Consider the following 23,276-nt stretch of genomic DNA (forward strand, 5'->3'; position numbering starts at 1 on the left):
TCCTTTGCCAGCATGCTTTGGAGGTATGGGGTAGGTGGGTTTTGTCCGAAACACGAACATGATTGCTTGTGAATTGCTTACTCAAACAAAACCCAATCGTCTCGATCGTCACTGGGATGTTTGATAATAGCGGAGAAAATAGACGGAATGATTAAAGGTTTGGCCAGGAGAGTTCCGGCCAATTCATTTCCAACACGTTACAAGAAGAGAAGAATGAACAAGCAAACTCGGGCACAACGAGCAGATGCTTCTTTTTCTACACCGATCACAAAATGGTTGGTTGACACAGAGATTTTGAGCATAAAACCAAGTGAAAACAAAAGAAACTAAAAAACGGACGGAATGAATCGGTATCCTGCATATGGGGAAGGAAACGGGATTTTTTTCACCATACATTTCACTCAATGCTCCAGCAAAGGACATGATGTTTCTACATGCCATTCATTCTATGTTCTTGCCCGCAGTAGAAAAATGGGACACCCGCCTGAATCGGTACAATGATGCGGGAAATTGGTATCGGGAGACTTTCATGCATTCTTTCCCAGTAGTGGTGCTGCAAGTTGCTGGTGTACTTTTTTTGTTGTTGTTGTTTGCCATATACATACTGCGCAGTGTAATGCAGCAAGCATGGTTTTGCAAGATTTGCACGATGATGGAATTTTATGCGAAGCCACCGCACCGTAATCATGGTCATTAGAGGAAATTGAGTTGAAATGGTTCATTATCTATCCGGAGCGAGTTGGTCGGTGGATGGTGTGCCTTTTTTCCCCTTGCCGGTTCGTTTTTTTGTTTTTACTTCCAGTCTATCGCCCAATTGGATCATTCTAACCCACCCACGGGGAATTGGAAAGGGTGAGGAAAATGGTGGGTACAAAATTGTAATCCAACCATTGCAGAGACAAGTGGTCGGTGGACGGGAAAGACAGATTGCCGGGTATGGAGGTAGGAGGGGCAGGATTTGGTTTATGTGTTTTCTCTACCTCACACTAGTGCTGCGATAGTAGCGTTGTTGCATTGAAAAATTGCACTCTCCCGTGTCGTGTGGCATGCGAGAAGTGCAAACATTAATCACACAAAAAACCCTCCGTTCCCTGTGCGCATTTGGTGGTGGTGGGCAATATCCAACACTTGCACTGGTTTGGATGTTTTATACCCTTCCAGGGAGCACACGCCCGTCAGTGCTTGCCGAGGGTAAGTTTATGCTTGTGAAATTCACAATTCTTGCAGACATGCAATGCCTGCACAAGGGCCATCGATGTTCGGGCGTTAGTGGTAAACGGTTGGGTTTGAGTATATAGGACACTAAATGAGCCAAAAAATGTAAAATTGTGCGGTCGGTATGGATAAAATGTTGAGTGGAGGGTGTAAGTGTAAGACGAGCGAGGTCGAGTCATTATAGAGGTAAAAATTAAGGGTACTAAAACAGCTTCTAGGTGGCATCGAAAATATGAGATAGAGATCAAGCATGTAACCTAAATGAAGCGAACTATAAGGCATGGGCTGAACATCTTACTTCCAGCTGAGGTTTGCTTAATTAACAATAAGAAAAAGTGAAAGAATTACGGGAAGATTTCATGGCATAAATACATACACTAAATATGTAACATTGCAGCTGCCATGTTTGATGAACAAAATCGAATGTAATTGTCATAATGGCGGTATTGTAAACTATAATTGTCATAATGGCGCGAAAATGTAAACAATGCTGACAAAATGAAAAACACCACAATGTAAGAATTTATAATCGTAAATCCATGCTTTATTTTTTTGTAAGATAAAAACTAAGATTTGAACTACATTCTTTGAAGCTTACATTCCTTGTATTACAAAATACATTGAAAAAAAAAAAAAAACAATTGGCATATGACCGTGTAAGCCGCCCTTGTTCACGAGGCGTATGAAATGAAAATTATTCCTTTTCTTTGCTCGAAGGGCATGTACATGGCGGTTGGTTTGAATAACATTCTCAAACGAGCCTCTGTATGAAAGCATTTACAATATGGCAGCGATTTTACTACGTATGGTATGCAATTTGCCATTTTCTATGACAACAACAGCACAGGTGAACATACAATATTCGTTAATTTAGGCAAACAAAACAACCACTGTTTTCATTTACCTACGTGCGTCCATTTACGACAACAAAGACCTTATTGGTTAAAAACTTGTCCTAACACAAACACCACGGGTCATAAATATGTATAATCCTTGGTAAAATTTACAATAAAGCAAACGCGCTCTTTGCTCGCGTATGCTTGAAATGGTAATTCTATACCGAATATTAAAAATATGTAAATATGCAAATATACCTATGTGTATAACCACAAATGGTTAGAAAGTGTTTCCGGGGAGTGATTTTTTGGCAGGGAGGGTTTCAAACGTATTAAAGAATGTGTATTGCGATATTTGTTTTGCGAAGAACAGATAATTAAGGTATTTTTTTAAAATATGATCAAACTAATGTCAAACAATCGTCATTAGACCGGCAAAAAGGGTGTTATAATTGAGGAGCGCTTCTAACATTAATTGAACGCATCCAAATGTGTTTTTTTATTAACAAACACAACATAAAGGTAGCATGATTTTACCCGCGGCCAAGGTTACCTTTGCGGGCGAGATGAATAATAGGCACGACACTTTTGTTGGGTAGTATGTTGTGAGTCGCTCCTGTAACTCGCAGCCCTTTTAGTTGAGAGAGGATTTACATGAAAGATATAGTTGTTGTCCTTTCAGTAAAAAACATAGTTTTTTTTTGTAGACTGGTGTCCTTTCTGGAAGAGAGCTTTTACTTTATACCCACACCTATCTCCAATGCTAGCATTGTCCAGGCACGTGTCGTAGACGGCGGCTGGAAGTTCTTTCATGGTCCAACTCACATCATGACTTGTTTTTTACCGCAGGTCAATGGATCCCACACATTCGTTGCATCATTGTAAAGTCCACGTTAGAGCTCCAGTGAAAGTGAACATGAAATTTTGGTTGTTTGTTTTGTTTTATTGAATATTTATCAAAATATGGCTTATTGTATGAAAATACGCCCGAAACCGTAATAATGTGAATCTAAATAAATAATATAAATAAATGGATGAATGCACACCAAAAAAATGATATTCCTCATAAATAATTCCTCATAGTATAATTCCTTAACTATTCAATCTATAAAACATATGGAAATAATGAATTAAATAAATTTTCTTGCGATTCCACGCATTGTTCGCGGTGGAAAAATAATGATCAGCGAAGAATCACAAGAAAATGTATTTAATTCATTATTTCAATATGTTTTATGTTAGGGAATGTGTTGTATATGAATATTTGGGGAATTGAATATCCTTTCTTTTGGTGTACGATAAATCACATTCCGGTAAATATTCAATGAAATATAGCAAAAACCCAAAATTTCACGTTCACTTTCACGCAAGGTCTAAAGCGACCTTTAAGAGTGAAGTTTCGTGCGCGTACGTGGAAGGTTTACTCTATTCCTTGTTATATTTTTTCTCTTTACTCGCAGTCAGTAACATAAAGTGCGTGAATAGAATGTTCTGGCCCATGCAACATGCCTCCGTTTGTGTGAAGATGTGCATGTTTCAATAAACGCGTGAAAATGTGCTCGATGGGATTCCGATTAATCTGACCACACAAAGTAGCCATTAGTGAGACAATGTGAGACATTGAGATCCGTTAATGTAGGTGCATATTGATACGATTTGATAAACTATAGAATTGTTTCGCAGATACTACGAATTATATGTGAATGGTAATAAATGTTTTATGTTTATGTTTATTTAATGATCTATGTACAGTACGGCTCTCTCGATCCATTTGAAGGCTTTACGATGAATGCACAATTAACTTATATGTAACATACAAATACGCGCTATGGGACGAAATGTTGTAAATAACTTTAGACTAAACCATTATTTTTATATATTTACCTGAAACCACACAAAAACTGTAGCATGTATCCAACGATGAGTAGTAGCAGCACTAAGAAAGTTTGTAGATGTCCTACCCAACGACCAAGAAATTCAACATCGCTGGAACTGGGGCGTAGTCCAGCAATGGCAAGTATTACCACATATGGACGAAGAAACTAATATAGCGTGGGAAAATTATCGTTAGAAAATATAATGCAGATGTAGTTACAAATGTGTTAATAAATCTCTCGTTTTTGGCGTTAAGTAATTATAGGATGTCTTTGAAGGATCAACTGCAAATAGCGACTTAATTCAAGTATGAAAAGTAGGTTAATTGAAAAAAAAAATGGTTTATGTAAATTTTGTGCTATTTAATTTTAGTTTTATATTATTACTTAGGCAACATAAGAGGAGCGTTACTTCTGCACAAAACAAAAAGTTAAATACAGTGTTATTGCTGTTGACTGCGCGAAGAGTGTCCGAAGTCCTAGTGAAGTTTTCTTTTACTACGTCTCGTTTTTATTTAGTGTTTTTTTATTTAATACAAATTTCAGTTTATATTGATACCATGTGATTGATTTTGAAACAGACCGCTTATCGAAAGACAAGTTAAAATGCGAGCCAGTGAAAAAAGTATCAAACTGGAATAAACTAATAAAATTCATAGTCTCTTGTTATTAATCGTGTTATTAAAGCACTACACTGTTATTGTTTCTCAACTAGCTTGAAATAAATCACACATGCTATTGTTGTAGTGTATATAGTTTAGTGTATACACTATGTTTTTAGTAGTAGAGTATATCAAAATAAGTCTATTGTCTTTTAAATATTTTTTTTCAATTGTTCAAGCTACGCGGCATAAATTAATCACGGAATAGAAGTATTCTCTCAACGACTACAAAATAGCTTGTTAAAAGAAACTGATGGGCATTTTGTAAGTTGTAAGGTTAAGTTTTCCTCATTTAAGAATAGTTTACGTTGGGAGATGCATAAGCACTAACGATGTTGTTTTGACGTCTAGTAAGATTTATCAACGAAGTTGTTCCTTCTGGCAAACGATCCCGTTTGTTCCAGCGCAGAAGATGCTTTTTCCGAAATCATAGCTTAGCGTTAGCAGTATCCTGACTATACCTTTTGTAGTACGAGGATAATGATTTTTATTTTTTATTTGATAGACTTGGTTGAGCTGCACGCAAAGTAAACTTTAGTTCATTTAGGGCTTAAACTGCTTATGCTGGAACGAAAGCTACACCTTCACAGGACAAACGAATTGTGGAATAATTGAATGAAACTTGAAATGGATACTTTTCTGCGGAGATAGCTACAATAAAACTATTTATGTGCAAGTTGAGTTTTGTTCAGCTATACAGCCTAGACTAGTTCTTGCCTAGCGATGAAATTCAAGTATAGCTGAATTGTTCATTTTTATTTTGATAGTACTATATTTCGACAATATGTAAGTATTCTTCGAAACAAGATTTAAAACAACAGGTTTTAACAAACAAAAACAAGTTTTAAAGAAAAATATGCCAGTTTTTTCTATGATTCCATAATATTACATTGATAGTATTACATAGTATTATATTGATCAGTATGATGCACTTCCAAAACTTTTTCATCCCCCTTCTTCGTGCAATTCGTCGATTTAACTGTGTATATTCTATGTTTGATTTCAACCTTCCCTTATCCTCTTTCCGATCCCGCATCAGAACCCTCCATAATCCCGTGCTGCCTTAATTTTTAATTTTTAATTTTTAATTTTTAATTTTTAATTTTTAATTTTTAATTTTTAATTTTTAATTTTTAAATTTTAGATTCTAATTTTCTAAAAAAAATTTTTTTCTCAAATTTTTGATAATTCGTGTTAATTTTTGTTAGGTTAGGAACATAGGTAATAAGTATTATTTAAGCATTTGTGTAACCAAAAGGTAGACAAATAAATATGAATATGAATATGAATATGAATATGAATATTATTGGAGTTTCTATGGAGCTTAAAATTTTTGAAAGTCTTGCACTGGGGACCTTAAATAACTATTTTTAATCATTTAATCTTTTACGACAAGGAACCCATTCATGGTGCTATCTACAATAACCAAACTCCCCAAAACATCGTGGATCAAAAGTTTATTGTGAACTAACGCAGATTGTGTAGCGTGCAGTTTGCAATGTGGCTCAGTCAACTCAGAGTAGACACGGTACGAGAAAGTGTTTGCTCTAAGATTGAAAAGGTTTAATAATGAATTGTATCAAGTTGAGTACTTGCCAAGGTAACAAGTCACCATAGTTAAGCGAATTCGCATCCTCCAGTAGTAGTGAATGAGATGTGTTGTAGTGCACGTGGCAGACATTTGTTTAAGTGCTGTGAAATTTCGTAGTGCTTTATCAAATTTAGGAGCTCATCTTTGTTACCGTGAAGAAAAACTTTCAACTGTTTACAGTTCGTACTGAATTGTACGCTTCATTCTTTGGTTTTTGGTGTCATAAAAAATGTTTGCCTTAATTATCCAGTTCCTAAAAATTTAATTCCATTCCTGAGCTAGGAAAATAAATTTTAAATGGTATGCTTACCTTACGTTTGCAGAACCGCAGCGTAACAGACGTAGGCTCAGCTTCAGTAATTTCGTCAATCTGTAATATATGTAACATATATTACAAATACTGGGTCTTCTTATTTGGCTCAACAATTGTAGTCGATGTAGGCTTTCAATTAACGGACCTGACTATCTATGCTTTTTCGGTTTAGCTATAGCCAGAAAGCTTGAATTCATGATGGATATGTTGTAAATTCGTTGTTGATTAAAGGGATTTCCCAGTTATTGAATGTGTAATACAACGCTTTATTGAGCAATTTCTTGCCGAAATAAAAGCTTTTTGATTTCGCGCGCGTATTCTACCATGTTACATTTTTTCGGTTATTACATTCTACCATGTTTGAATTACGCATTTGAATAACATCGTATTTACACAGTGTCCTCCATTTAACACCTATTTCGCCCACATTAAGCATACGTGATCACCACCATTACACAAGAGACTATCGCTTTTCCCGTGCTGTGGCAAACATATTATACAAAACTTTCCAATCGTCGCCAGAGTGCGGTGTTCGTAACTAACTTTTAGCTCCCAATAGAACAAAAACTTGGCAAACGACCAACGTCCAAAACTTGAGTTCGATGGTTTTATTTTGGATGCACGGTCGGAGAACAGCAGAAATCAATTTATATTTAAATTTCAACATTGTGCACATGCAGCGAAGAGGGGCAGCATTGGCAATAGGGATTTTAACGTAAAATTATCACACATAGTATGGTGTAAGTTGTTTGGTAGGTGCTACACTGTCTGGGACTTTGGAAATAAAAAGGAAAAAGCTTTAAGGGCTAAGTAAGCTTTCAATTCTACTGAGACTCTTCTACGTTCTTTTACCTGAAAATCTGTTGCGAGAGATGTAAAAAAGCACTACTTATTTATTTATTTTTTAAATTTTGAGAATGACGGCTTTTTCTGTCTTTATTGATAACACTTCCTGTGCTAACGATTTATATCCGTCTCAAGGTATTTCCTCCTTTTTGTTTTGTCTTATACCAGCTTGGTGATATACTTCGTATAATAGATCTATTATTTCTGTTTTTATATCGGTTTTAAAAAGTAATATTTTAGTAGGTAGAGAAAAGCATTTGTAAGAATGCAGAATTTCATGATTTTTAATGTCTTTGCTAGACATAAGAAAATAGCAAAAAATATCTTTTGAAGTAGTTGGTGAAAAAGTTTAATTATTTATTCTTTAATTTAATTTGACTAAAAGATAATTTTTATTTGTGAGGTTTCATCACGGCAAATGGTCACTGTGCATTGTTTTCATTTTTTTTTTCAAAGAATCATTTTAATTATAATTACTGATATACACCGTATTGCTTCGAATTACGGACACGTAAGGCATACTTGACATTTAATATTTTCTTAATTTTCTTAATTTAATTTAAATCAGTCAAACCTCTATACAGTCTTTATCCGATATACGCTATCGTACGGGACCGAGCGCAATAGCGTATCTCGAGTTTTCGCGTATAGCGGATTTGTATGGAAAAAATAGTTTACACTACCAGTTCGAGGGTTGAAAAATATCGCCACAGAGTTTTGCATTAAAGTTTTTTGTTGTAAAACAGGTATCTTTTGCACAAATTTAATGCAAAATGCAAAAAGAACATTAAGGAAACTCAAAAAGAGCATGAAATATTTCAAAGTATTAAAATATTTGTAAAAAACACATGGAGCTGTCAAATTTAGAGCAATCGCGTACTGCGAATTCGCGTATATCGAGTATCGCGTACTGCGGATAATTGCTGTATAACTTATTTTACTTTTTTTATAAAATGTTTTATTGAAAACGTGCTTAGGTTCTATTTAACATTAATATTTACAAGGAAAATAAGTACTATAGCCAATACGGCCCTAAGGAAAATATCAGGATGTACCAAAACAACCCCGATTAATTAACTGCATGCCATAAATGCAGAAATCTCATTAGAAATAAGGTGTAAATATATAGCAAACAAAGAAATGACCAAAGCTTACACAGTTAGCCCCATAATAAGAGAACAACTGTTGAACGCAGTACGAAATAACACAAACAAGAAAACATTAACAGCACAACAACAATTATTTCAAGATAACAGAAGTACCATACAAAACATAGCCATAAGTAGAATAAATGACATAGAACATAACGTAAGCATAAATACCAGCATAAAAAAACAAGATAGAAGAGAAGAAAAATAGGAATAAACAAGTAACAAAACAAATAGTATTAGAGAACATAAATGAACAAATGAAAAAAAGAAATAACATATTCACAGATGGAAGTAAACAGAAAGAAAAAAACGGAATAGGAATATACATACAGAAAGGACAAGAAAACTGGTATCATAGCATAAAAGCAAATAACGAAGCTTGCATAGCAAGCATAGAACTGAAAAGAAATAACATATTCACAGATGGAAGTAAACAGAAAGAAAAAAACGGAATAGGAATATACATACAGAAAGGACAAGAAAACTGGTATCATAGCATAAAAGCAAATAACGAAGCTTGCATAGCAAGCATAGAACTGAAAGTAATTGAAATAGCTATGAAAATGGCAGAAGAACTAAAGATGGAGAGACCAACAATATACATGGATAGTCTAACAAGCTGTAATATCCTGAAAAAAGCCAAAAATGAAGAAGAAATTGAAGAAACGATATATAATATAATAGAAATAGGAAATAGATTAAAGGAAAAAATGTGGTGGATAGCCGCACATGTAGGAATACATGGAAACGAATGTGCGGATAGATTAGCCAAAGAAGGAACAATCTCAAATATAACAACAGAAAACAAAATAAGATTGGTAGATGCGTATGAAAGATATAAAATAGAAATGATAAAGAAAACAAAAATCTGGTACGAGGAACAATGTCAAAACAAAGGAGAAAAATTCCAGGCATTTCAAAAAAAATTTGAAATGATACCGTGGGAAAAAGATATTGACATAAACTCGGAAGAAGTGAGAACAATAAACAAATTGTTAACAGGACATGACCTGTCACCATTTTGGCTGGCCAAAATGAAATTAGTAGAATCAGGAGTGTGCCAAATATGCCAAACACAAAATACAGGGCGGCATATGGTTTTTAACTGCAAAAAATACGAAACAAATAGAGGAGACATAACATTTGATAGATTAAAAGAAAGATGGAAATAAAAATCAGGATACGAAATTAAAAAAATTACCAAATTCATGAAGGAAAATCAAACAGGAATTTATAAAATACAAACAAAATAACATAGAAAGACAAAAATGAATTCAAGAAAAAAATAACAAAATAACAAAAAAAACCAAATGACAACTGTCAGGTTAAAATATAGAGTGGGTAAAACCTTAAATACATTTGAAACGTCAAATGTAGGGGAATACATCCTCACTCACCAAAGAAGAAGAAGAAGAAGATGTGGATGACGTAGTTCGCAAACAAACTTAGGATATGGTTACGTTTACCTGCACTAATGCCATTTAGTACAGGCAAACGCAACAAGCCGAACAATAATGTTGACGAAGACGGACACCCTGAAATTACAACGCTAATTCGCTGGTGCAGAATCTGCCAAGCATCAGCAACTCTTTTGCAGCCAGCGAATTTGTGTTCCAGAGTGTCTATTGCAGGACAAAACGAACATGACGGAGATGGGACGCGGTTCATTCGATGCAACAGCTCTCCATGGCTGATCTTGCTGTTTACCAGCAAGAAGAGCGTACTGCGTTGAAGGGACGATAGACAGGAACGATGAATATTGCGCCAGTGTTTGGCGAATCGAGCGTGTCGTGATGGCGTCTGATGTTGGATGATAACCAAGTTGCTGTATGACGATACGCAGTACTGAAGCAAATATTATACATTTGAGAAAAAATAAGGATTTCCAATAATTATACTCGAAATATTGCTAAAAATCCCAAAATGGCAACGATATTTTGATTCATATTCCGGACAATTTCGAGTTCATTTTTCAAATTACAGACGTTTTGATCAATATTCCGGACAGCCTCAAAATTTGGTCTTTAATTTTTATATTCACACTACACCTTTTTCAGTTGTTGACTTTTTTTATGTTCCGAATACTGAATTCTGAGTGAAGGAGTTCTCCTAGATTGACAGAACGACGGACTTAAAAACAACGGGGTTTGGGTGCTGTTTTTTATGTACTCGTAAGTGCATAAAACCAAGGAACTGTTACACGAATTGACGATCTATTCCGTAAAGCATTTGTCAGATACATTAAAGCATTTGTCACATACATCTTTAAATATCGTTGTTTTAATCTCATTAACATTTTCTAAAAAACATATTTTCATGCAATTAATCACAATTTACTTCGGCTATCCGTAATTTAAAACAAGATAAAATATCTTGCTTCGAATTGTAAGGCATCATACAGGGTTTTCCATTCCAATTAACAACTGTCCGCAGTCTACTAGCAATCCTCGATTTGAAAAACACAAGACAAGTGATACACGTTCCAGCCAAAACCGTGCCGCATCTGTCGTGTGTTTTCGAAGACGACAATTGTGAAATTGAAATGGACAGTGTACCAAAAACGGCTTGACTTGTTTGTAAGTGGTAGACAATTGTGTTTTTCAAATCGAAGATTGCTAGTAACTGTGGACAATTGTTAATTGGAATGGAAAACCCTATATGACAAAACACTTTTTGTCACGTTAACAACTACTTCCACTGAGGATTCCGATGAATTTCAATGCATGTGGGTGCAATTACAAGGAATAATCGAAGAAAAAATACTGGTGTCAGTTTGAAACAAAACTAAAAAGATTGATTTACTGTGGCATCACGGTCTACTAAACGACAGACACATTTTTAATTTATTTTAGTACATCATAGCATTTTTTTTTTCAAATTAAATAGCGGTATGGCCAGGGACTGAATATGATGAAATACAAAAAAAAAAAAAAACATACCGAGTGTCCGGAATTTGAAGTTGTCCATAATTTGAATCATAACGGTTTTAATTTTAAATCTAACTGTATATAATTACATTTCGAATTTGCAATCATATTTGTTAATAAGCAATTCAAAGTAAACATAAACTACCTACCTTTTCATATTTTTTAAACGTACAAAAAGTGAAGTCAGTGGAACTAAAACTAAAAAACTAAAAAAGTGAATGGAAGTAGATGTCAATACATCAAATTGACAAACTCTAGTCGAATCAAGACTTTGTAAGTGGCAAAACGGTGTAATTTTTTAAAAACTAATCTGTTTGAAGTGTAATGTTCGAAAAATATTATCCTTTTTGCATATTAGATATTAAACCAATAAGTTAGACAGTTTTACTAATAATAAAATATTGTATCATAACGTTACAACAAAACCATACACATTGGTAAGATTATAGGTACTTTAAAATAATTCAAATAAATGAATAAACGACTTAAAAGATGTGTATTTTGAACCGTTATTTACAACGGAACATATATCTACGATAAACTTCGATTAAAAGCTTTACATTCAAAAATGCATTTCTATCGAAAGCTTTTAAAAAAGGCCTCCATTTTTCCAAACGTATCCCCATTCGTATCGATATATAAGCAAATGTCAAACCACCGACAAATGTCATCGGTGGTCAGCTTCCGATGTCCATCATGTTAACGGCATGCTTGTTCGATAATATAACCATTTCGAGTATCCAGGGAGCAGTGAAACCGTAGTTGCAGTTTCATCTCCGTAAGGATTTTCCCACCAAAAGGTGTGAAACGGGATCAGCTACAAAAAAGGGTAAGGAATGAATGCATCGAGTAGACACATTTCACTGCAAATCCCATAAATCAATGCCAGCCAACCAGAGGCCTCATGCCAGTCTCGGTGTCGGTTGCTAGTGAAAATGCAAAACGTTAAATGGAATGATCGATGGACGGTGAATTGGGTGACGCTTTGTCGCTCCGTAACGAACGTAGCACTGTTGTGGATTGTTTTTTTTTTTATTCATGTATCATTTTATTTAAAAAAAAAGTTGAATGTCATCTGGAATCTGCACCGAGAGTGATTGGAAATGGTGGTGAAAACCCGTTTGCTGACTATTTTTAGCCTAACGAAACCTCAGATATAGAATGACGATCTATGGTATCGTTGGAAATGGCAAATGGATGCCTAATGAAATTGGGTGCTTATCGGCAAAGGATCGATTGGCAAAGCTCTCTAGATAAATAAGTGCTGATAAATTATTTCATCGAAAAATGAGATATTGTTACAACGCGGGATATTTTTCATATTTAGTTAGATATTCGTACATGTCACGTAATTTTGAAGTTGTTTTCATGAATCTTATTTTTTTAATTGTTTTTCAAATTCATATCCAATCATTTAGGAATGAGAAATTGTAAGGCTTAACAATTCTAGCTACACACTTAAACACACTTTACTATCCATGTTGAAAATATATAGCCGAAATTTCCCGGCTGTTGATTATTTTATTAATGTATAAGCTAAAGTTTTCTTGAGCGATAACGAATTATCGAAAAGTTAGTTGGTTTTATTTTTTTTACCGAATTTCGGAAAAAACATGTGTTGAGCTTGTATTTAGTTTAGTCTGAATTTAGTAGTGGTGACATAAATCTCAACTGCTAGTCAGACTCAACTCAGATCATATCCGACATCTCAGTTCTGTGTATCTGGGTTATTTTTTACCGAGACTAGGCTACAAATGTTAAGAGATAATTTAATACGATTTTGAGATACAATATTGCTTGTACCCTAAAGTCGTGATCCAATACGGATATCAATTGTTTAATTATTCCATACAAACTCCTTTGAATGTACAGTGGTGGCCATCTTAACTAAAATACTTTGATATCAGTCTTCAAACAATTCTGTTTATTTAACTGTTTCAAGTTGTAACCAACAAGCATATTAATTTATATTAAATTTTTATTTTTATTTTTAATAATATTATCAGAATGCCAGAATTCACCGAAAAAATAGTATATATCAAAGTGTTCCAGTTAGCAATAATGACTTTTTCAACCGATCCTACATAATGTGAAGTGTTCAAATTGATATGGCAGAAATATATGCATAAGACGAAGAGAGGCATACATGACAATTTCAATATTAGGACCAGTAAGCATGTTAAAATATTTTCGTTGAAATGCTGCATCAAAAACCATTTAATTGTTGTTTTTTTCGTAATTTGGCAAATGTTTATTGTATCAAAAAAATCTTCAAATGGGTGATCGGTGGCTAGAAAATGAAAGTTTGACGACTGAATGAAGTTCTACCGGGAAATATCTCAAAAGCACGTATATTGATGAAAAATGTAGATATATTGTTAACAAAGCATTCTATAAAGAATGCAAAATAAAGCAGCCAGCTGCAACAATTTGCCTGTTTTCGAATGAAATGGACGGACCTCATAAGCCCACTTGATTTTCGTAGATTTACATAACGTTTGAAAAAGAACTTTTTCGGGCTGGCTATAGAAACAAAACTATGCGAAATAATGTCTTTCCATGAACATCCTTGGAAAGGTAATTATTTAAACTTACTTTCAAAAATAAATATTCGCCCCTGCGAGCTATCTATCGTCAGTTATCCGGAATGTTTGTCAGTGCGGACGAACACATTCGTGTAGGCATGTATTAAGATCTACCTTCGATTTTTATAATTGATTCTTAGTTTTCGCGACAAAATTGTTGGTTCGCGGACTTGGATGTCATATCGAAATTCCGCCAATTTTCGCCTGAAATGATCCTATTGAGTTTTAGTGTCATTATTTGACGGTGCAGGCCGGTCGCGTGGTACTGTCGTCAACCCGAACGACTTAACAACATGCCCATCATGGGTTCAAACCTCGGATGGATTCAAACCTGACTATCCTGCTATGGTAGCAATAAGTCACTGAAAGCCAAGCTCACTTCTCACTAGTGGGTACAGGCAGGCCTGGACCGACAGCAATTGTTGTGCCAAAGAAGAAGACAGTTTAACACCTAGATTACAAACTTCCTGTTGACGATCTAACACGCTGCCTAATAGCGAATATTTATACTTGATCGTTTTTCAAGTCTATGAAACGATATAATAAAAAAAATATATCTAGATCATTTTTAGACACCAAGTACCAAACACCAAGTATGACTCTTTTCGTCCATGAGGCCCCTATTGGGCACAGAAGTTCTCGATGAGACTACTGTACACATTGTTGTATGTGCTGGAATTACCATCCACGGGGCCCCTAAATTGACGGGCCCCCCGTGGCCGCTCAGTCCGCGTACCGTTAAATCCGCCACTGCGTGGATGTTTACTTTACTTCTATTTTGTACCCAATCTGATGGTATAATGAAAAAAAAAATAAGGATGAAACATAGCTAAAAACAACATAGCGAATCAAACCCTAAAGGCCTTGATACACATAATCATTGTTTCTGTATGATGCACCGTATTTATGGAGAATTCGTTTTTGTGGTTGCTTTTATGCTCTGCTTATACACTTGGGATTCTTGGCACATAGCTTAGCTAACGATTTCGTCGAATAGTATACTGCGTGTCCTAGTGTTATGCTGTTGAACTTTCAACAAACTCAACCGTACAAGTTTCGACACGGGAAAAGTGCAGATAGAGAGTGCATTATGCTGATTTGATGAAGCCTAGCAAAATGGGTTGGCAAAAGGTTGGCAAAAACGTTTAGTATCTTTCAAAGCTATGCTGTTGAGTTGACGACGAGTGGAAGGTTCAGATAACAGTTTTTGTTACAAAAAAGTCAAAGGCTGTTGAAATGATTTTTTCCATTATGAAAACAGGATAAACCAACTAGGGCATTTTACTAACATCCTATTCTTCGACTGTTTACATAACGTGTTTTGGAGAACCTGCTTAAAAGTATTTATATATTTAAAACTCCACTCATAAAGAGAGCTAAACTAGAACGAAAAAGTTGTCAGAATACGAGCATACTTCAAATCTCTCCTGAGACTAAAGATCATATGGAATTGTACATTCCAGTTACAGTGTGTCGGGTTTCATTAGGTGCGTTTTGCATGAATCTCTTAAGTTTTGTCACAGGTGAGAGTGCTTTGCTTCGTTGGTTGAGGTTGAGAGGATTAGAATTTTTCCATTTTCCCCATATAAACAGATTGCTTTTGCATGCTCTTTACTTGGAGTGGAAACGCAAAGAAACAGCTTACTCTAATCTCTCGCATTCCTTCGCCAGCTGGTACTATGCCCGGACCCTTTCGAATAGCGTTCTATTTATCCTTTCAGCGTCGATGCACCTGGTCGCACAGCTGCAAAGAGCCTGTTTTAAAATTGATTCAGAAAATGGTCGCTTCCTCATGTGTTGGAGAGATTCTGCAGCCCGGTAACGGAACAGGTAGTACCGTTTGGTATTGCTAAGTTTGCCCAAGGTGAGCTAAGCGAGTAACATTGTTCACATGCGGGACAAAAAAGAAGAGTTGATAAAAAGGACTGAACTACTGTCTTGTTAAGCTTGCCCTCTACCAGAAGCGGAGTCCGAATCACTTGCATTAGTCGAGAAAAGCTGACACATGGTTTGCGTTTCATCACTTTGATCTCTCGGGAGCACACGGGAAGTCGTTTGCTTTCTGTTCACTTTCTTGATGGACCCAGCGAATATGGTTTTTTGCTTTCCCTGATAACACAATGCACCTGTGAGAGAATTCACCCCCTATTCTGCCCCCCTTCAATGCCCCTTTCCCCTAACGAACGGTATGTAGCAACGAGCGAGTGAAACGTGCACTTACGATCACATTCTCATCGATGCACTCCATATCGCTGCTGTGCGAAGCGTCCGGCGCGTGTGTCAGCACGTTGGAAGTGGTCGAGAGAGACGAGGACGAAATTGTCGTGGCTCCAACCGCCGAGGACTGATCCATTTTTGATGAGTTCTGAAAACTACAAACTCAAGCGAACTGCTTTCTCGGCTGATGGTGATGAGCTGAATTCGATTATGCACCCTTTGCAGTGTCGAGTTTGAGTGTTGGCTGGTCGCTTATCTTCAAACTTTTGAACTTGGTGGTTTCGCTCTGCTTCTGCTCAGGATAAGGAATGATTTGAAGAATCAGAGCTTAAAAAAACTTTAAGAAAAGAACAAGGGTGCTCTAGGTAATGATGCTTTATGTAGGGGAAACCCTCTCCAATGAAGTTCTTTAAAAGAGATCGTGCAGTGGAAAAGAGTGGATGAGAAAAGATTGAAAATATGAATATATACGTATGCCACCACTTCTAAGCGATTGCAGCTTGGCGAAGGGAATATAATAAGCATTTATGTTCGAGTTTTGTTGGCCTCAAGGCTGACCTCGTGGCTCTTTCGAGATTCCAATGCAAATTAAATTTAGCGTACACACTCTTGATGGAGCCTTGAATTGAAATCAAATCAAGTGCAAAAGATGTTAGTATTTCGTGATCAGTGTGACTTTTGGATAGTGCTATTTTGTTTTGGATGTCAATATATAAACAAATAAAATCTCAGTTGCTGGAACACTCATTGTTCACTCCATGACAAAATTAGCATAATAGCACATCGGAACGATTTCATTGCACTGTAATAAAAAGGTGCAAAATAATCTAGAAACATTTCCGTAGGAATATGTTACCCACATTGTTCTTGTTTTTTTACTCAGCTTTGTTTTTGTTATTACGGTATCAAATTTGGTTCGATTTTATTCACTGCAGTCTTTTATAGCTGTGCTTATCATCGGTATACGAGTGGAATTGAAACTGACACTGAACGCACTGATAACTCACTCTTTAAAATTTATATCATTTGCATATTTTTCTATGAATAATACTTGATTTTACACTGTCAATTTGTTGTAAGAACCACAATAGTAAAAAAATCAGCCTTATTCAGGTAACACAGGTTTATTTGATAAATGTTTCATTTTAGATTTTTAAAGGTGCATTACCACGAGGTACTTTGGTGCACATCAAAAGCAACACTGACAAAAATGGGACCAAAATCATTCTTCCATTCTCGCTTCACCAAAATACACACTAAATACACTGAAAACCAACTCTAGTGTGTGAAGATCACATGCAAATGATCGCAAAAAACATAGACAAAATCAACCATGACGTCACTAATGACGATTACGATAGACTTGTCTATGTAATTGTAAATTGGCAGAAAATTATCAACGCTGATGGTATTTGGTTTGTGTTATCGGTACGGTTTTTGGCTGTTTTTGATAGTGTTAGTCCGTTTCGTTTCAGCCAAGAAATGGAAGGTAAATAAACTCCTAACACGAACACACACGCAAATAAACACGATTGCGATAAGGTCCTGCTTGACCGAAAAACATCACAAAAAAGTTACACTAGTTGTACTCATTAGTGTAAATGCACACAGCTTCGAAAAAGGTTTGTATTGAATTGTTTATTTTTTTTTATTATCTCACTGCTTAGTTAGTTTTCTAATGCTAATGTGCCGCGCTACCTTTGATTTGCGGTCTAAGTGATTTGTTTTAACTGTAGCATAATTTGAAACAAAACTATTATTTTTAAAATATGTATAATAAATGTGTTGTGTTTTAATTTGTTTCAAATTGATTCTCGAGATCTCTCGAGGTTTTCACAAATCATTTAGTGATTGCTACCTTCTTCTTTAATCCCATCGTACTTTTAACGAACCAGGGATAGTTTAACGATAATCAATAACCGGCTTAATTTGATTTTGTAAAGTCGCGAAGGCATCACCTCCTTTAAGTAAGCATCTTATCAGATTTGAGATAAATGAAGAAAAAACATAGCAATCAGATACTCAATGCAGTTATTACATGTAAATGATGTTTAATTTTTTTTTTTCATAGTTATACCGAATCCAAAAAAAGCTCATGCAATGCACTCAGATCAGATCACTCGTTAAATAATTATTCTTTAACTATTTCCTTCTTAGGTACAGACCAAATTTGAGTTGTATACGTATTAGAACATGCTGGAGGAGGGCTCTTCAAACTCCATCATGGGTAAAACGCAGCCCACGATGACTTAAAGGTTAAAATAAAATAAAAATAAGGCTATTTTTATCTTTTTTTTCTTCTTTACTATATTATGACGAAACGTATTGTTAGAAAGCTGTATAAATATGACGGTTTCAGTGAGTATTTATATATAAAACTCAGAATTAACGATCACCGTTAAGTCAATGTCAACATGAACCGGAACAACGGCATTTGTGTCCCGCTAACTGAAGAGATCGATGACCCCTGGAGTATAGACGGTCTTTAAATCACTTTTATGTAGCGTCAAAGTCGAAAACCAGGTAAAATTACTAAATGACTTTTGATGCATTTGATCAGTAGTATTTGTGCAAAGATGATTGGAGCCTCTTCGGGGTTAGTCTTAACAGTATGCCTGTCATAATTTCAAACGTAGTCTGGATTAAACTTCCTAATACCGTAGGGCTTCCTATCCTTCTTTTGTTTGGGTAAACTATTCATTCACTGATAGTTAATTCCAATGAATGGTTTGCTGTAGGACTCTCCTCATTAATATAAATAATAATTGAGGGCCTCCTCTTGCACAGAAAAATACTCAAAATCAATCAAAGACAGAGTTGCAAAAATAAATTAACAATTAATTCTTATAATTGACAATGAAACACAGAAAATTATTTGCCATACAAAGTGCCTCAATCCTGTTTGATCCCAATTTTACATTGTAATTAGTAATAATATGAGGGGCTGTCACACGTTTGCAATTGTGCTGCTTCATTTCATTGTTCAATCAATTCATTTTAATTCATTATCATCAAAGGTTACAGCACAGAAAGATTTATGCTAGATCGACTGCATTTGTAGCACTAAATTTGAAGAATTTAGCTTTTCTTTTTGTTTAGTATTTTTTTGTTTTAGTTAGAATTGTTTAGCGAGTTTTAGGAAAGGACATAGTTTAACCAGTACCCCAGTAGTTTTCTGAAATGTACTCCTGCGAATATTTCATGCATTAGTAATCAACACAAAATACACCTTAATTAAAATGACTAGTATTCCTACAGCTAAACCACATGCACGGTACCACTTGTACCATACCTGGTAACGAGTGTTTCACTAACCAACGTACCGAGTTGGACTGGGTGCATAATGTTTCCACACGCAACAGCGCACAACGGCGGTGGATGGAGGGTTCAATAAAAGCGAAACAGTGTTTCCCAGGGGTCACGTTAAAATAATGTGTTTATTGCTAGATAATTTGTTATTGAATTAATAAAGCAGGAATGAGGTCAGCTTCACATCTGGCACGGCATAAATTATCGAAGGAGTCGCTGTCCATTTTCAACACGTTTTTGGAAAATATGTTCACGCTCTGGTTGTCGTGTTGCGATTTAGAGCCGAACCGTGCTGAAGAGTGATGTTGATTAAGTGTTGTGGGCTAGAGCAAATGAATGATTTGAAATAATGCGAAGAAGTGGTTGAAAATGGTTTGCAATGAGGTCAGTCAGCAATAGCAATTGCACGTGGAAAGATCGCCGTATTTATATGTTTGTATTAATTATGAGCAATCTTTCATAAATGACGATATGATCTCTTGATTCCCTACTGCTAGTAAAGCTTTCATTTTAAGTTTATTTTACCACTGTTAAACACGCTGTAAATATTTAGTTTAAACCAGTACTGCCATCACATTTTTCCCGGCAAATAACGCTCAAAAACTAAACCCCAAGACGCATCTTTATCAAGGTTCGGTGTATGAGTGTGAGTGCTTTTTGGATAATCGAAGAAATCACTTCCCCTAACGACAGTTTCTTGCGCCAGTTATTTGTTCTCCACCTTCTGCACGTTCGAAACGTGCCTAACAGCACGAACAAATCATTCGATGCACATTTGCTGGAAATGTTACCTCCACGTACTTTTACCGCTCCCAAAACCAGTGCCTCTTTGTCGAGGGAAAGCAGAGCAGCACCATCGCGTCCGAAAGTAAATGGGACCACTTGAGCAGAACAATAGGAAACGTATAAATGCCGTCAATTGAATTCCGTTTTCCAATTGACATAGTTTTCGTCCTTTTGCATTGTGTATGTGTGTGTGCATGCGTGCATGTGGTTGTAGGAAGGAAGGGCGTGAGGTATGCTGCTGGCCTCCTGCCAGGGTCCGTTTCGGTCAGGCCGGGTGCACAGAATGCAGAAATCTCTGAATGCAGCCGCAGCCGATTCTGGAGTGTTTCCGAGCGTATAAATTATGCTGAAATAACTTTTAGTATCTTTGGCACATAAATCATCACTAGCCGTATGAATAATATAAAATCATGACGCTGAAAATAACAATTTCTAGCCGTTGGATTGCTGTTCGGTCCCTTTGCTCTTCCGTTTCATTCCAATCTCGAAGGCAAAGTGCTATGCTGTCCGGTGGAATGTGCTACGGATGTGTCTTGCTTCCACAGATAGCCGTTCTTTCTGAAAGCTTCGCGACATTCCCTGACAATTCGAGTGGCGAGGTAACTATGGGCAGAGAAGGAAGTAAAGTGTAATTAGATGGTATTACTATCTAAAAGTACATTTAAATAACAAATGGCTCATACGTAAACAAAGACAAAAAACATTTTGTAGTTAATTAACAAATACAATAATAAATTAGGAATGATTTAAAAAGATTCCATGATTTGAAGTTTGATTCTATGTTTTAACGACTGTCCCACTGTGGCTAAAACGATGTAGAATTGAACTTCAACGCGACATTCCGCCAGCGCCAGTGCGTGGGGACGGTGGACGTTGAAGATGCAGCATTCCTTGTCAACCGTTGTCTTAGGAAGGCAATGGACTCGAATGGTACGCGATGCGATCGGTGAAGATATGCCAGCGCTACGCAATGCATTAGAAATCATAATTGCCTATCGCATGATATAACGTCTGTGCTTGTTATCTTCTATCTCCATGGCATGAAATACGATGAAAGGCCGCTTTATATCAATATTTCACGAACAGAACAGTGTGCAGTTTCGTGAGGCTTTTGCTTGAATATTAGGAGTTTATATAAGTTTGGGTAGAATATTTTACCATTAAATTGCTTATGTTTAATTTCAAATGATGATATTGAATTATTGAATTCGACAAATATTCAATAAACCCTGTAATATATTGTTATTGTGTACAACAACCCCGTGAATTTAATAATCACAAATTAAGATAAGACTGCTGATAAATACTGCTAGTATAAAGTGGCATATTCCGTTTCTTTTATGTTATTTTATAACACCAATCAGTTTTAGTAATAGTCTCATGGGATAACCGGGTATGTGCAAATGTAACTTGCACATAAATAACGTATAGTCCACAATTGAACAGAAAATCGCAATGCGATGGATACGTTCACCTTACCTTATGGAACGTATCGCGTGTTGGCTAAACATTCCACAAAGTCAGACAATATCGAACTGCAGCATAATTCTTGGTCGATGGGGAATGTGGAACACAAGCCTTTGTTGTTTAGTTAGTTGTACAATGAATCCCAGCTATCAGTGTGTTAATGCCGGTGTTGCTATGTTTAGCCGTTGTTCGAAATTATTGAAACTGGAACGTATGATTTGAAAGACATTTTCGATATTAATATCAGATATCAGAGAACTTAACAATAGCGTGATGTCAAACCTGAATATAATTGTTTACTTGTTTTAAGTTTGAGTTTTCATCAAAAGCCTCTTAAAAACATGACTGGAAAGCATTATGAAATCGAGTCATTATTAAACTTCTTGCAGCATTGTGAATGATGATTTCCTATTCAAAATTTAATTCAGTAACTCTAATCTTGAAATCATGATTTGCACTACTAACAGCTAAATCCTTTGCTGACCTTTCATAACCTATTCCAAAACCCTCTCAATCCAACTATCAATAGAAACCCCTCCCTGCTCCATCAGTTTCATTTGCAAACATACACTCACACCTTTTTTAATCAATGCCGCACGGCTAGCGTCAGGATTAATATTTAACTAATGCCTAATTAATTATTCAACCGAGGAATATAAATCTCATTTTAATACTTAATCAGCAGCCTTCGGTACGGCGCCTACGGGGTAACTGCCTGAGAACCGATAACCGTCAGATGGCGTTGACGATGGCGATGATTGGTTCTTCGCCGGCGCCCGATCTTTCTCCTGTTCCAGGCTGCGTGCTAGCTAGATTGATTGCCCTTACCCGGGAGCTGTAAGGTAAACTCCTTAAGCAGCTATTGATAGATTTGTCAACGGTTAGGGTTCGGATCCGTCGGGAGGACAGCTTGATGTTTCTCTCGCTTTACGCTGTGTTAAAAACATTTGAGTGTATTGCAAATGAGATTTGCATTCAACACAATTTACACTAAATGCACGACGAGTATCCAGGCGAAAAATGTTGCACTGTCTGAAAGGGAAATTAACCTCGGCATTGTGTTCTGACCACGCTTGTGTTGCTCCAAGCACTGTTAAAGGTGGGAAGAGAAAGAGTGGGAGAGAAAATGATAAAATAAGCATCTTACCGGTACGCACGGCAACTGAGCGTTGTTTGATTAGGATGATTAATTACGGGACCGGGGCAGCCATTACGCCGTTAGGACTGGTGCAAGGGTGAAGGAAGCATGGTTAGAAGGTGATTAATCATAAAAGTTATATTACCCGCTCCATTTGATGATGAGCGAAACGTTTTCCGCATCTCGTTTCTATTGGCATTTATCCCTTTGCTTGATGCTCTTGCCGCACTTGGTAGTTGGCCACCTACTTTTATTTTCATGCTTTTGGCACCTTTACGATTCGCTTACTGCATAACTCAGTGGCTGCGGGTGTGGTTAATTTTTTTATAATAAGAGAAAGTACGAAATGGTTGGATAAG

The 23,276-nt window shown here is 36.1% G+C and overlaps 1 protein-coding gene across 1 annotated transcript in view; it reads right to left on the reverse strand.

Moving 5' to 3' along the window:
* Positions 1-17,456, reverse strand: part of LOC120956433 (uncharacterized) — a 36,319-nt gene extending 18,863 nt beyond the window's left edge. Inside the window, exons 1-4 of the mRNA XM_040377901.2 lie at positions 17,386-17,456; positions 16,222-16,509; positions 6,489-6,548; positions 3,936-4,093 (exon numbers count right to left, since the gene is read on the reverse strand). Coding sequence (XP_040233835.2) covers positions 3,936-4,093; positions 6,489-6,548; positions 16,222-16,353 — 350 coding nt within the window. The 5' untranslated portion in view covers positions 16,354-16,509; positions 17,386-17,456. The remainder of the gene's footprint in view (positions 1-3,935; positions 4,094-6,488; positions 6,549-16,221; positions 16,510-17,385) is intronic.
* Between the last annotated feature and the right edge of the window lie 5,820 nt (positions 17,457-23,276).

The sequence above is a fragment of the Anopheles coluzzii genome, chromosome 3 (genome assembly GCF_943734685.1).
Source record: "Anopheles coluzzii chromosome 3, AcolN3, whole genome shotgun sequence".
Taxonomy (NCBI): Eukaryota; Metazoa; Arthropoda; class Insecta; order Diptera; family Culicidae; genus Anopheles; species Anopheles coluzzii.